At 44.2% G+C, this 14,650-nt stretch overlaps 1 protein-coding gene across 2 annotated transcripts in view; it reads left to right on the top strand.

The window, feature by feature from the left end:
- The first annotated feature begins 5,411 nt into the window (after nucleotides 1-5,411).
- MAP3K3 (mitogen-activated protein kinase kinase kinase 3) overlaps nucleotides 5,412-14,650 on the top strand; it is a 70,131-nt gene continuing 60,892 nt past the window's right edge. Inside the window, exon 1 of one of the 2 annotated variants that reach the window (XM_047756969.1) lies at nucleotides 5,412-5,766. In XM_047756969.1, coding sequence (XP_047612925.1) covers nucleotides 5,763-5,766 — 4 coding nt within the window. In that variant the 5' untranslated portion in view covers nucleotides 5,412-5,762. The remainder of the gene's footprint in view (nucleotides 5,767-14,650) is intronic. The other variant, XM_047756970.1, reaches the window with a different exon arrangement.

Here is a 14,650-nt window from a genome sequence, read left to right as displayed (position 1 = left end):
CCTAGACAGTGAATGGGAAAGCAGTTTTTAACTTTCTTTTCATCTTTCATTTGTGCCAAAAAGGTAACATGTATTGTTTTTTAAAAAATCAAACCTTATAGAAATATATAACAAAAGTCCCATCTTAAATACAACCACCTAAAATACAACCACCATTAACAATCTATTCTATTCATTGGTACCAATCTGCTGGGAAACAAATTCTGTCTCTGCCAATTGCTAGCAACCTTGGAGAAGAACCTAACCTCTTTATATTTGTTTCTTCCTCTATAAAATGGGCATGATAATAGCATCTGTTCCATGGGGCTCTTTTGAGAAGTTAATATGTGCTAAGCACTTAAAACACAGTCTGGCAATGGTAAGTGTTCAATAAATGTTGGCCTTTTTTCCCCCCCGCTAAGTGTGAGTGAACATTTTTAAAAACTGAAATGTGGCGTCCTGTTGTGGCTCAGTGGGTTACTAATTCAACTTGTACCCATGAGGATGCGGATCTGATCCCCGGCCTCGATCAGTGGGTTAAGGATCTGGCATTGCCATGAGCTGTGGTGTAGGTTGCAGATGTGGCTTGGATCCTACATTGGTATTGCTGTGGTCTAGGCTGGCAGCTGTACCTCTAATTTGACGCTAACCTGGGAACTCCATATGCTGCAGGTGGAGCCCTAAAAAGAAAAAAAATAAAAATTGAAATGTGATGAACTTTTTTTTTTTTTTTTTGCTTTTTAGGGCCACACCTGTGGCATATAGAGGTTCCCAGGCTAGGGGTTGAATCACAGCTACAGCTGCTGGCCTACACCACAGCCACAGCAACGGGGGATCCAAGCCACATCTTTGACCTACACCACAGTTCATGGCCAGATTCTTAACCCACTGAGTGAAGCCAGGGATCAAACCCGCAACTTCATGGCTAGAAGTTGAATCTAAATGGTTAGATTCATTTCTGTTACACAACAACGGGAACTCTGAATATTGTTTTTTTTGATGAACATTCTTTAGCATTACTCTCTTGCAGACTATTTAGGATAAATTTATAGAAGTGGAATTTCAAAAGGAAAAGCAATTTTTCTTTAGAAGTAAATGTCAATAATATATAAAAATGTAAGATGTAAAAATCTTCTGCGTACCTCATTCCTTAACAATGCAGATAAGCTGGTCCAACTGGTAATCTGAATATATTCCACTTTACCTCTGAATTAAAAGAATCTTCATCAAATCAGGTGGTAGGATTTTTGGGTTGTTTTCTTTTTTTTACAGCAAATTTCATTGAGCTGTCCCTTAAGGGAATTTATTCATTTGTATTTATTGTTCCCTGTCACGTGTCCTGTGCTCTTGAAAGAAAAAAAAGGAAACTGTGCAGTTGGTGTGTGATTGGCTCCCTGATGGGATCAGTACTTTCTGTAGCATGGAAGTGTTGGAGATGGCTGACTAAGAGATAGACTATGGAAATGAAGCCTTCAATGAAAGCAGTTGCTAGGAAGGCAGAAGAAAACCCAGAAGACTCTTCAGCTAAAGACTTATGTAGAGTTGCATTGCAGTTCCCTACTATGTATGAGGCACTATTCTACATGCTGGTGATAGATCAGTGAACAGGAATGAAATCCCTGCTCCTACATGGCTTATGTTCATTATAGTTGGAGGAAGGAAAAATAAGTATATCATTTCAGGCACTATGAAGAAAAATAAGGCATAATATGGAAATACAGAATGATGGAGGGGAGAGAGGCCGTTTTGTGTGGGGGTAGTCGAGCACTCTGAAGAGTTGATATTTGAGCAGAGTCTTGAATGAAATGCAGAATTAGCCCTAGGAACCTCTTAGGAAAGAGCATTCTAGGGAGAACAAATGGCAAGTGCAAAGGTCCTGAGGTGAGAGGTCCTGAGCTTGGTAGGTTCGGGTACGGTAAGAAGGCAGCGTAGGAGTTCCTGATGTGGCGTAGCAGAAACGAATTTGACTAAGAACCATGAGGTTTCAGGTTCGATCTCTGGCCTCACTCAGTCGGTTAAGGATCCAGCGGTGCCAGGAGCTGTGGTGTAGGTCACAGACATGGCTCAGATCTGGCATTGCTGTGGCTCTGGTGTAGGCCGGCAGCAACAGCTCCGGTTAGACCCCTAGCCTGGGAACCTCCATATGCCATGAGTGCGGCCCTAAAAAGACAAAAAAAAAAAAAAAAAAGGGCAGCGTGGCTGGAGGATAGTGATTAAGGGAGTGGGAGAGAAGAGGTAGGAGAGGGTGGCTGGGGCCAGCTCCTGTTGTACCTGGAAAGCCATGGCAGAGTTTGGGTTCTATTCTTAGTGGGATGGGAAGCCATTGGAGAATTGCGAGCAGAGGAATGACATGATCTGAATTTACATTTTACAAGGATCACTCTGGCAACTGTGCAGAGAAGCATTTGTTGGGTGGCCACAGAGGAAACAGACCTGTTGGGCAGCAAGGGCAGTCATCTAGTAGAGAGGGTGGCGGCTTGCACTAGAGTGGACATGCTGAGGAGTAGTTGGATCCAGGTGTATTTTGTAAGGAGTGCTGAAGACTTGCTGAATGATTGGATATAGGGATGTTTGGGGAAGAGTGAAATCAAGGAAGACTCCTCCTAGGTTTGTATTTTAACAACGGGGAAAACAGGAGCAAGGTTTTGGGGCAAGTGGAGAGAATCAAGAGTCAGTATAAAACATATTAAATTGGAGATGTATTTTAGACATTCTAAGAGAAGCTACTGAATAGACTTTTGAATACAGGCAATGGAGTGGTTACTAGATATCCAGTGGCATAAATATCATTCCATAGCCCAATGAAATTAAGAGTCAGATCTGAGCCTCAGACTGGCAGATTGTGACCTCAAGCACTGGCCTCTTACACACATTCTCAACAGGGGTGATATCCCCAACAGGATGAAAAATGATTCTTTTTTTTTCTTTTTACAGCCACACCTGGAATACGTGTATTGAAAGTTCCTGGGCTAGGGATCAAATCAGAGCTGTAGCTGGGGCCAATGCCACAGACACAGCAATACTGGATCCAAGCTGCATCTTAGACCTATGCCACAGTTTGCGGCAACCCGGGATTCTTAACAAGCAAGGCCAGGGATCAAACCCACATCTTCACAGAGACGTCGGGTCCTCAACCACTGAGCCACAACAGGATTTCCGAAAAAGGATTGAAAAACATCTTAGATATTATATAGGATGTCACCTTCAAAGCTCAACCCTACCTGACAAAAACCTCATTCCTTAGTATTTAATTTCTCTCATTAGGGAGAATTTAATTAAGTAGTTAAAAATTTTTTTCTTGTGGGGGTAGTGATAAAAAACAGTTGAGAAACTTTGGTCACTGCAAGATCACGGCCTTTTAGGATCCAGCGTTGCCGTGAGCTGTGGGTAGGTCACAGATGCAGCTTGGATCCGCTATTGTCTTGGCTTTGGCATAGGGCAGACAGCTACAGCTCTGATTCAGCCCCTAGTCTGGGAACTTCCATATGTTGCAGGTATGGCTGTAAAAAGAACATGACATTTGGGTGTCAGACCTGATAGTAGGAATCCTGGCTCTACTTCTTGGACATGGTCCTTAACCTCTCTGAACTTTTGTGTGTGTATGTTTTTAGGGCCGCACCCACAGCATATGGAAGTTCCCAGACTAGGGGTCAAATTGGAGCTGGCAGCTACCAGCCACAGCCACAGCAATGCCAGATCCGAGCTGCACCTGTGACATATACCACAGCTCACTGGCAACACCGGATCCTTAACTCAGTGGATGGAGCCAGGTATCAAAATGTCCCTTCTTATGGATATTAGTCCCACTAAGCCACAATGGGAACTTCTGAATGTAACTTTCGTCTTTCAAATACAACTACTGTTTACTTCAGAGTTATTGAAAAGATGAGATGATGTGGCTGGCGTATGGAAAATGATTCATAAATATTCTCTCCCCTTTACCTTCCCTTCCTAGAAAAGAGATTATTATAGTTAAGGAACTGCAATAAACTGGGTAGGGATCTAATCAAGTGAGAAAATGACAGACTTAAAAGCTTACTGAAAGAAAAAAAAAAAAAACCCAGCAGACAAGGGCCTGATTAAATATGGGGGTGGGGTGGGGGTGGGGAGGTGGTCCTAAAGAAAGAGGGAAGTCTAAGTAATCCTCAAGAGATTTGACATCCAAGGCCGTCTCCAGTAAAGATTCTTAGTTTACAGTTGAAAGTGGCACCAGAGGAAGATGATTCTGGCGCCTGATTACATTACACTTTAAGCAGGAACCAAAGGAAGGGAGCCTGTATTAATTGTGGTGGACTTATAGACTCTGAAGATCTGGGTGTATAACATGTTGAACAATGCGGGTTGGGAAAATTAGTTATGGGCACTCTTGAAATACGCAGTCAGTACAATTGTTTTAGAACAATATTCAGAGGCACGGGAAAACATGTTAAGCACACTACAAAACAGTATGAAGCCATTTTTGTCAAACGTTGCATATTTAGATAGGAAAGAGAAAATCATCCTGAGGTGGAATTTTTACTTCATTTAAAAATTTTTTTGATACAAAGAGCTTGTGTTGCTTTTATGACCAGAAATTTTTTTTTTTTCTTCCCGAAAGAACCCCTTTGACCTCGCCACTTAGTAGTTTCAGCCGTTGGCCAGCAGATTTCTAAGGTTCGCTTTCCGGCACTACCCTAGCCCCTTGGAGTGTATGTATAGCCCTCGAGGTGTGAGAAACAGAAAAAGGCGGGCAGTGGTAAGCCACTCCTGCGCAGCGTCTGGAGGACTGGCCAGTGTCCGGCGGCAGATATGGCCACACGCCGGGAAGCACTCAGGGCTTATTGCGCGCCTGGTGTGGGCACAGGGAGAAGGACGTCAACTTCAGGGACCGCCGAGAGCCGGACGGCGGGAGGCCAAGGGGGCCCTCTAGCCTCGTTCCCAAACTCCAGCACCGAAGTAGCAGGCGGGGAACAGCGCCAGCCCGCGCGCCAGTGGAGCCTTCGCTGACTGACGGGAGGTGGGCGTGTGGGCGGAGCCTCAAGCGTTAGCTGTGATTGGAACAACCAACACCTCCCGGGAGAGAGGGGGCCAGCCTGCTAGGGATGCGCAGAGGAGGGTGCTCTGAACCCTCTACGCGATTGGCTAGCAGCGGAGTGAACGAGACAATGTTTCTATGATTGGCAGGTGGTAGCCCGCCCTCGGAAACCTCCTTGGCTTCGACTATTGGTATCCTGCGAGAGTAGGCGGGATTGGTTCTTTGAGTGGTGCTGATGATTAGCTGGCGGCTGAAAGTGGGGTGTTGGAGAGAGCTGGGGGAGATGGGGCGGCGGGGGCAGCACTTCCTCCTTGTTATTGGCTGGTGAAGTGAGTGGAGGGGTGGTACCAATGCCCAGCGAATGCCTGGGATTGGCGGGCGCTGCGATGAGTGACAGACAAGGGGGCGAGCTGCGCGACCAGCGGTTTGTTTTTCGGAGCGTTCCTGAGGTGGAGAACGGTGGCCGGACGGAGAGACTGCGGGACTGAGGGACTAGCTGGCGGGCGGGCCGAGCGGCGCCGCCGAGGCCGGGCTGGGCCGAGCCGAGGAGAGCCGGGGATGTAGCGGGCCACCCTGCCCATGCCACAGCGCCCGGTCGCGGGCGGAGCCGGAGCCGGAGCCTGGGGAGGCGGCGGGGGCCCCGAGTGCAGCCCGCGCCCCCCGCGCGGAGCCAGGCCCGCTGCCGTCCCCGCCGCCCGGGCCCCCGGCATGCAGCCCCGGCTGCGGAGGTGACACTCGGGCCCTAGCCGCCGCCGCCGCCATCGCCACCATGGGTGAGTGTCGCCACCGCCCCGGCCTGTGCCCGCGCTGCTTCGCGTCGCCCCGCCCCAGGCTGAGGGGAGGAGGACCCTGGGCCGCCGCCTGACAGGCATGGACAGCCCGCCCGACCCGGGCTGTGGACCGCCGGCGCCCGCCCGCCCGCCGCGCTCGCGGCTCAGCGGTTCCTCGGCCCGGGCGGGGATTCTGGCTTCCCCGGCCCGCGCGGGCGGTCCTGGCCGGCAGAGCCCACTCCGTAGCCTCCTTCCGGGCCGCGCGGCTGGCGCACCCCGGGGAAGCGGCGGCGGGTCGAGGGCCCATGTTCGGCGAGGCAGCTCGCTCGGCCCAAACGAGCCGGACCGCGAGCCCGAGGGCGGGGGAGCGCGAGCGCAGTGTGGGGCCCGGGCTGGAGGCTGGTGCAGGCCCAGCTGCTGTTGTGTCTTTTCCTTGATTTGCTTTTTTTTCCTGCCTGTGTCATTTCCTTCCCTTTGCTCACACAGGCCGGCCTGTGAGAGTTCCCGGGGCTTGCTCTCGAGCCCTGTGCGCTCCCCAGAGCGCGGGGGTGGGGGTGCGCCGTGGGGGGGCATGCAGGGAGATAGGCTGGGAGGTTATTAAAACCGCAATCACAGTTATCAACCTTATCAACCGCGCGGTTGAGAAAAGCGAGCTGCACGCAGGTTGCTGGAGGTTAGAAATTGGCCACGGGCTGCCAGTTATAATACACATTCTACTTTTGAAAAATCTTGTTGCAGTGTTTTACGTCCATTATTTTAATCTAACGGTATTCCTGAAATTATGTAACTTTAGAGAGAAACGTTCACTACACAATCTCTGTGAAAGCATTTCCTTTTTAATCGGTATTTGCAATTTCTGTTGTGAAGATGTAATCTAAGAAAAGCTTTTAATGTCTTCCACACGCAGCATTTGAACTGAATTATATTTCACGTCCTTTTTGGTAATTTAGCAAATGAATATTGGACTAGATTAAGTAGCAGATAACATTTTAGATGTGCTTTGCTTCTCTTGTTGAATCTTTTGATATCGTTGTCTTCAGCGGCAAGTTTTGCAATTTGATATCGTCCTAAACAATCAAGTGGTAGACTTGAGTAAAACGATCATTTGCAAAGCCATTGATTGCATCTGTGAAGAGCAGAACATTAATGTTTGCTTTGCCCTGTAGCAAGGTCAAGTCACTTTTGTAGGAGGTTAAGTGTTTTCTGTGTCATATTTGGCAGATATTCTTTTGCTGCCCATCTTTGCACTCAGGCTTTGAATGAATTGCCTTGTTCTACTCCATGCTGCCCCTCATACAGCAAGGGATGGGTATGTTCTTTTCTTGGACTTACTGTTTCCTTCCCATGATTTACTTCAGAAGTGGTTGCTTCTGTGACAGTAAGCAGAAAAGGAATCCAGTGAGGCTGAGGCCTGGTATTTAAATACATAATTCAACAAACGCTTATTGAACATTTACTACAAATAGGGCACATAGTTCTTGTCCTCCCCAGGACACCAGACTTCGAACATTTATTTGTCTTGTGTTCTGGAATTTGTTGATTGAACTAAAACTTTGAAATGATTTGTTAACCTACATTTGCGATAATCTTTCTAGTGTATCTTTCCTGTTTGTCCTGCGGTGGCAGTCTTAAGTCCCAAAGGGGAATGTGAAATACTTGAGGGTGTGCACACATCCCACTCCCCACTTTCTTGACTACTAAATCAGAGTGTCCAGATTTCATGTCTAACAAATAAATGTCAGCCTGTTTTCACATTTCAAGATATTTTCAGAAAGTTTGTGTGAGTATATGTAGACACAGTGATTGCGAGGAAAAGAACTGTATAGGTAGGGTCCAGAGCCCCAAAGGAAAAAGGACCACAAACTCCATGGTCTTCTCTTTTGTCCCCATGTTTCCATGTCAGTTTTACATGGAAAAAATGAGATAGTGAGGGGAGAATTAGCTTGCCTGGTGATTGCAGTATTATTAGGCAAGTTGGTTTGAGAACCACTGCCTGGCTTTCTTTAGCGCTTAAACCTTCATACCACTCTTGCTTTTTTCTTTTTTGTAGATAACCTTGACGTGCAATTAGGGCTAATACTGAATTCTCTTAGAACATGGTCCATCAGATTATGTGTTTACACATGCAGTCTCTTAAATAGTAGTTTCCATTTTGGTGATGTAAATGATGAAAAATTCATATTCCCAGGTTAGTTTCTTTAGTTGCTGAGTTTTAATTCAAGGGCTAATAAGTGCAAAACGTAGACTTATTAATATTTTTATTATACTCGTTAAACTCCAGCCCAGTGAAGAAAGGACTAAACTAATTTGAGTCCCTGCCCTGCAGGTTCCTTGGTTAACAGTCATATTTTCCTGAGCTGTTCTAAGCCCCAGATTCAAGCTTGTTTGACAACTTGGGTTGGTAATGAAAACAGACCAGATTTTATATTGACTATTAACCCCAATAAATTTCTAGTGGAAATTACACTTATCCCTCTAAATAATAGGAAATATTCTCTTTTGGAGGAGCTTTGATATTATGTGGTTATAAAAAAAATTGGGGATTGACCGGTTATTTTTTCTTGGGCACACCAAAATTCTCTCCTAGTTCTAGTAATTATAGTGGCAAATGCTGTTGATAACACCTAAGACTAATTTACTACTGTTTATTTGGACTCTATAAAAGCAATCTAAAATTTAGTGGGAAATATTACTGAAAAATGTGTAGCAACTTGGAAATGTTACAGGAAATGGTGGTGAACTGCATATAGGATTTAGGATGGTGTGGTTCTGGTTTGATAACTTGGTTTGAGGTCAGAATCATTGTGATTTACGGATGCCTGGTGTGTCTAGGATTCGGGGCTGTTGGGATCTCCCAATTAGACCAGTCTCAATTCAGTTTGGCTAAACTCCGACCACTTGTGTATACTCTAAATCATTAGCAACTGTTTTGATGGAAATTGGGATCACAGTTGACTGAATCAACATGGTTATATAATGACTAGATTTCTGATATTTTACAAAACAATGATTGGTTTTTAAAACTGAATTTAGGCATTTATAGAAAGTATCAGTCCAACTGAGCATTACTTAGGGGAATACATAAAGTATAAGAAGCAGTTTTCTTGGAGTTCCTGTCATGGCTTAGTGGAAATGAGCCTGATTAATATCCATGGGGCCAGGTTCCTCACTCAGTGCATTTCTGTGAGCTGTGGTGTTGGTCTCAGATGCAGCTTGGATCCAGGGTTGCTGTGGTATAGGCCGGCAGCTGCAGCTCTGATTTCACCCCTACCCTGGGAACTTCCATATGCCTTGGGTGTGGCCCTAAAAGGCAAAAAATAAAAAAGAAAAAGAAGCAGTTTTTATTGGTTCTGGTTGTGTAAGCTGTTTATTCTTTGCCCATTTATTGAGCATTTGTTATGTGTCAGATATAGCATTAGGCTCTGGTACATGCATTTATCCTGTGTTTAAAAAGTTACAGTTAGGTGAGACGAGCCAGAAACATGTAGAGATATAAGTGCAATGAGATGTTATGGATACTTTGTCAAAACTGTGAAGGTACATAGGAGGGAGAGATCAATCTTGTAGTTTCGGGATTGACATGCATTATGGTATAGTCCTTAGATTGCTAAAGTCAGTTCCATTAAACATTAAAATATGATGGTGAGGAGTTCCCATTGTGGTACAGCGGAAACAAATCCGACACTAGGAACCAGGAGATTTCGGATTTAATCCCTGGCCTTTCTCAGTAAGGATATGGTGTTGCTGTGAGCTGTGGTGTAGGTTGCAGACGCGGCTCAGATCTGGCGTTGCTGTGGCTGTGGTGTAGGCTGGCAGCTGTAGCTCTGATTAGACCCCTAGCCTGGGAACCTCCGTATGCCACAGGTGTGGCCCTAAAAAGCAAAAAAAAAAAAAAAAAAAAAAAGATGGTGATATAGTGATTCTTAAGAGGTATCAATAATATTAAAGTCATCAGTTAATGTTGAAGGCTGTTAGATCCAAGAAATAGAAAAATGAACACCAGAGTTTGACTTCTGAGATCTGGCAAATCCAGTTCAACCATGGCCCTAAAGGAATGTTTCTTGTGACTTAAAGATCAGACCTTTTTGCTTATACTTACTCTGAAATGCTGTTTGCCCAGGTATGCACAGGGTAGAGGCAGGGGTAGTATGTGACATGTCATGAACAGAGAGACAGTAAAATCTGACTCACAGACGCTCTGAAGCACAGGGTCTCCTAGGTGAGTGGTGTGATCAGACGATCTGGCAGAGCTGGGTATAGTAGAGCATTGGCAAGATAAAGAAATAACATCATTTGTTAGGTGAAAACAAAGATTTGAAGTTTGTATATATGGAAGAGAGTCTGGGCATCATGCAAGACAACAATGTTTATTGAAGGACATGTTGCTTCTGGAAACATTGTTGAGTTTTTATTTTTTATTGTCTTAAAAAATTATTTATTTTCCTTTTACTGCTGCACCTGTGGCAAATGGAAGTTCCTAGGCTAGGGGTCGAATTGGAGCTGCAGCTGAGGCTTATGTCACAGTCACAGCAACACTGGATCCCCGCCACATCTGCAACCTACACTGCAGCTTGGGGGCAACATTGGATCCTTAATCTACCTCTCAGGGCTAGGGATGGAACCTGAAGCCTCACAGAGACAGTGTTGCGTCCTTAACCCACTAAGCCATAATGGGAACTCCTTTTCTGAGTTTTTAACCAAGGGAATTCATAAATGGGAGTGCCTTTGGACCGTGCTTTTAGATAGAAGTAATAGCTCAGTCTGGAAGAGTGACTTCCTTCTGGGGCCAATGGGAGAGGAATGTGTTGCCTGGCGGCCCCCAGGCCATAGCTCAGGGTATTGGGAGAAGAAAAAGTCCCCGCAGCTGGATAATTATGGATAGCTGTCTGCTTAAGAGCTTCCACTTTTTAAGCCTGAACCATAAACCACCTTGTTTCGCAGATTCCTTTTCTTTTTTCTGATTACTCCTTCCCACTAGATCCTTAACCTCTTACTCTCTAGAATTAACTTCTTCCTCTGTGCTTCTTCCTGGTAGCTTTTAAGTGTGTCAGACCACCCCCATCCTTAGGAAATCTTTTCAAGTTTATAGCATACTGTTACCCTCTGCCTCAACTTATTCACGTGTAAAGGTTAAAAATGAATTGTTGATTTCCATTACTTCCGATTTTCTTTTACTCTCCAGCTTCTCAATTCACTGTAAATTTTTTTTTTTTTTTTTGCCTCTACTAGTCTATCAGACCTGCCTGGCCTATACCTGCCACTGTTCTTTGGTCTTAGCTTCTGTGGTGTGACTCTTTTTTTCCCCCCAGTCCTTCTAAAAGCTTCTTTGCCAGCATACTTTCTTCCCACTCTATTTGATAGTTACTACTCACTGAGGATCAGTTCCTGACCCTCTTGTCTTTTCCTTCATCGCTCACTTACTTTCATGCCTCTTCTCCTCCTCAGTTCATTTGTGAAGCTCTCTTGCATGGGTGGAACATCTTCTGAAAGGATCTTTATTCTGTAAAATCATCTCTATAACCTCTTGTTACACACACTGTAAAAAAATTTTTTCACTCGTGTGCTTATGTATTCTGGTTTGTATCTTGTCTAATTCATTCTCTTTGTTTGTTTTTGTCTTTTTTTGCTTTTTGCTTTTTAGGGCTGCACCTGCGGCCTATGGAGATCCCAGGCTAGGGACTGAATCAGAGTTATAGCTGCTGTCCTACACCACAGCCATAACCACACCAGATCCGAGCCACATCTGCGACCCACAGCACAGCTCGAGGCAACGCTAGATCATTAACCCACTGAGCGAGGCCAGGGATTGAACCCGAATCCTCATGGTTCTAGTCAAATTAGTTTCCACTGCACCACGATGGGAGCTCCTCATTCTCTTTATTTGCACCTTGTATTTGTATGTTGTTTGCCTTTTTACCCCTAGAGTTAATACCTTAAAAAACCGTTTAATGTATAATACATGCTAGGTATTAAGTAAACAGTTATTGTTAATGATTAATAAAAATTCAGATATAAAACTATTAGAGTAGATTGTGGCCTCTAGTCTTTTCCCATGAACCTTTTTTTCATTGATGATAATAATAGCCAGCATTTTTTCAGCATTACTAAGTGTTAGGTACCATGAAGAATAATTCGTAAGTTTTTTTTTTTTCTCTTACGTTTCATAGCAGCTCTATGTAATGATACTTTCGCTCTCTCCATTTTACAGGTGAAGAAATTGAGGTTTAGGGAGAATAAGTGATTTGTTTAAGGTTTCCTTAAACCCAGGTCTTTCCAACTCCAGAGTCCCTATAACTGACTGCTGCACTCTTAAGGAAGCTACTATTTGTATTTAAAAGGTTTGTTTTTATTTTTTAAGTAAAATATAGTAGTACAGATAATTCAGTTAAAATCTCAATCCAAGGAGTTCCCCTGGTTTCAGTGGTAACGAACCCGACTAGTATCCATAAAGACTCGGGTGCAGTCCCTGGCCCTGCTTAGCGGGTTAAGGATCTGGCATTGCCCTGAGCTGTGGTGTAGGTCGAAGACTCGGCTCAGATCTGGCATTGCTGTGGCTATGGTATAGGCTGGCATCTATAGCTCCTATTTGACCCCTAGCCTGGGAATGTCCATATGCTGTGGGTGCGGCCCTAAAAAGATTAAAAAAAATAAAAATAAAAAAATCTCAATCCAGGAAGAAATGCCTAAAAGAGCCACTTGATTTAGTTACTGTCTTAATCCTTTTCCTCAGTTTAAAATATCAGATTACTAAGAACTTGGAGTTCCCTGAGGGCTCAGTGGGTTAAGGACCCACTGTTGTCACTGCTGTGGGGTGACAGCACAGCAGTCCAGGAACTTCTGCATACCACAGGTGCATCCCCCTCCCCCCCCAAAAAGAAACAGTCTGCCTCTAGAAATGTATTCAACTTTGACACAAAATCAGATTCTATAACTCTTGTTTCACTTGTGTCAGTTGTCCTGAATTTAAGAGGTTGTGCCAGACCATTCCTCCAGTGTGTTCTCAGCGTTGGAACTACCAAACAAGTTTAGCCATTAAGTAATACCAGGAATTGGTTAGCTTCCTGGAAACAGATTTTGTCAACTTGATAGACCAGCTCTTATAATAGCATCATCTTACACAGAATTAGAAACAGTTTCTCTAGTCACACGTGTCATGTATTTGACTTGAAAAGCATATGTGTGTGTCTGCATGTATTCACATCCATCTTGTTTCGATATCTGAGATGAGACAATTGAAATTCTCATTTCAGAGGGTGATTACCTTGATACTGAAAACTCCATGCATTCTGCTGCAGGACCATCACTGGATGGTCCTCAGAAAACACCCATCTAATCATAATTGTACTTGAAATTAACTGTTACATTTGGCTCAATAATTTTATACATGTATAATATTTAATGACATATGAGACAATATATAAGCATATGTGTGTGTATATATATATGTGTATATATATATATATATTAGCCAATCATCCTAGCTTAGATGTTATGCTCTGTTTTTACATTTTGATTAGGAGGTTAAAAAACAAAAACCAAGCAGCTTCCCTCTCTTTAAGGAGCGTATAGGTAAATTGCTAAAAATATAAAATAATTGATGGGATGTATGTGTTTTAATTTTGACAAGTGTCTTTGTATAGATACCCACTTCCTCCTCTGTTATTCCATTTATCTCATTCTTTTGGTTTTACAGCTCTATCACTTTCATACTTTTGAATATATTTTGAAGTGGAATTAGTTGGGAAGTTACTCTACTGATGTTTTTCCAGCAAGTCTTAAATCTCATTTTCTGATCAGGCAAAAACCTCTTCATGGGCACCCTTCTCCTTCCTTTTCTGCACCTTCTCAAATGGCATGTAGGGCATCTGAGTAGAGTTGGTCTAGGAAAGGGGAGAAGCAAATAACACCGTTTTACTTCCTATGCTCCATGCTGCTCTTTCCATGGGGTATGAGAATATTTTCAACAGACAGTGATACAGGGCTGAAGATCGGCACCCTTTTTGGGTGGAGCCTTTTTATTTTTTTCAATTTAAAACTTTTTAAAAATTTTGGCTGCCACTGCAGCATGTGGAAGTTCCCAGGCCAGGGATCAAATCTGTGCCACAGCAGTGACCCGAGCTGCTGCAGTGACAACACCAGATCCTTAACTTACTGTGCCACAAGGGAACTCTTTTTTGGTGGAGTCTTACACTGCTTATTTTAAGGTGCGCCCTGAGTCCCTAAGTGACTGACTTGTTACTAAAGCAAGTGTAAAAACTCATTCCTCAGGTATCTTTGCAGATCAACAAATCAATTTTATTTTCTACACCACAGTGCCATTTGAGTGGACAAGGACCTCTTGAAAGACCTGGGAGAATTTTGCAAAACATGGAATTGGGCTGTTTTAGGTTCTAGGTTTTAGCCAGTTGTCTTCAGTGCATGAGAACTCTAGTGCTCTATGCTATTTCAAGAAAGGGGGATTACAAGTAATACCAGTAAGGCAGAGACAATGCGTTGCTTGGTCAGTTAGGGAAGAAAAACAATAGAAATGCCTTTTAACTTCCCTCTGGGAAGCAGAAGGCCTATAAACTTGTAAAGAGTTGGGAGGGGAGGCCTTCAAAGGCTAGGCTTATAAAGCAACTTATGTTCAAAACAGCAACCTGAGGTCCTCGTTTAGTACCTTTTAAAACATGCTTTTCTACAAACGATGCTTTAAGAATAAGTCGGAGTTCCCATCGTGGTGCAGTGGTTAACGAATCCGACTAGGAACCATGAGGTTGCGGGATCGACCCCTGGCCTTGCTCAGTGGGTTAAAGATCTGGCGTTGCCGTGAGCTGCGGTGGAGGTGGCAGACTTGGCTCGGATCCCACGTTGCTGTGGCTCTGGCGTAGGCCGGCAGCTACAGCTC

The sequence above is a fragment of the Phacochoerus africanus genome, chromosome 14, assembly GCF_016906955.1.
Source record: "Phacochoerus africanus isolate WHEZ1 chromosome 14, ROS_Pafr_v1, whole genome shotgun sequence".
Lineage (NCBI taxonomy): Eukaryota > Metazoa > Chordata > Mammalia > Artiodactyla > Suidae > Phacochoerus > Phacochoerus africanus.
This window is presented reverse-complemented; position numbering and strand designations above follow the sequence as displayed.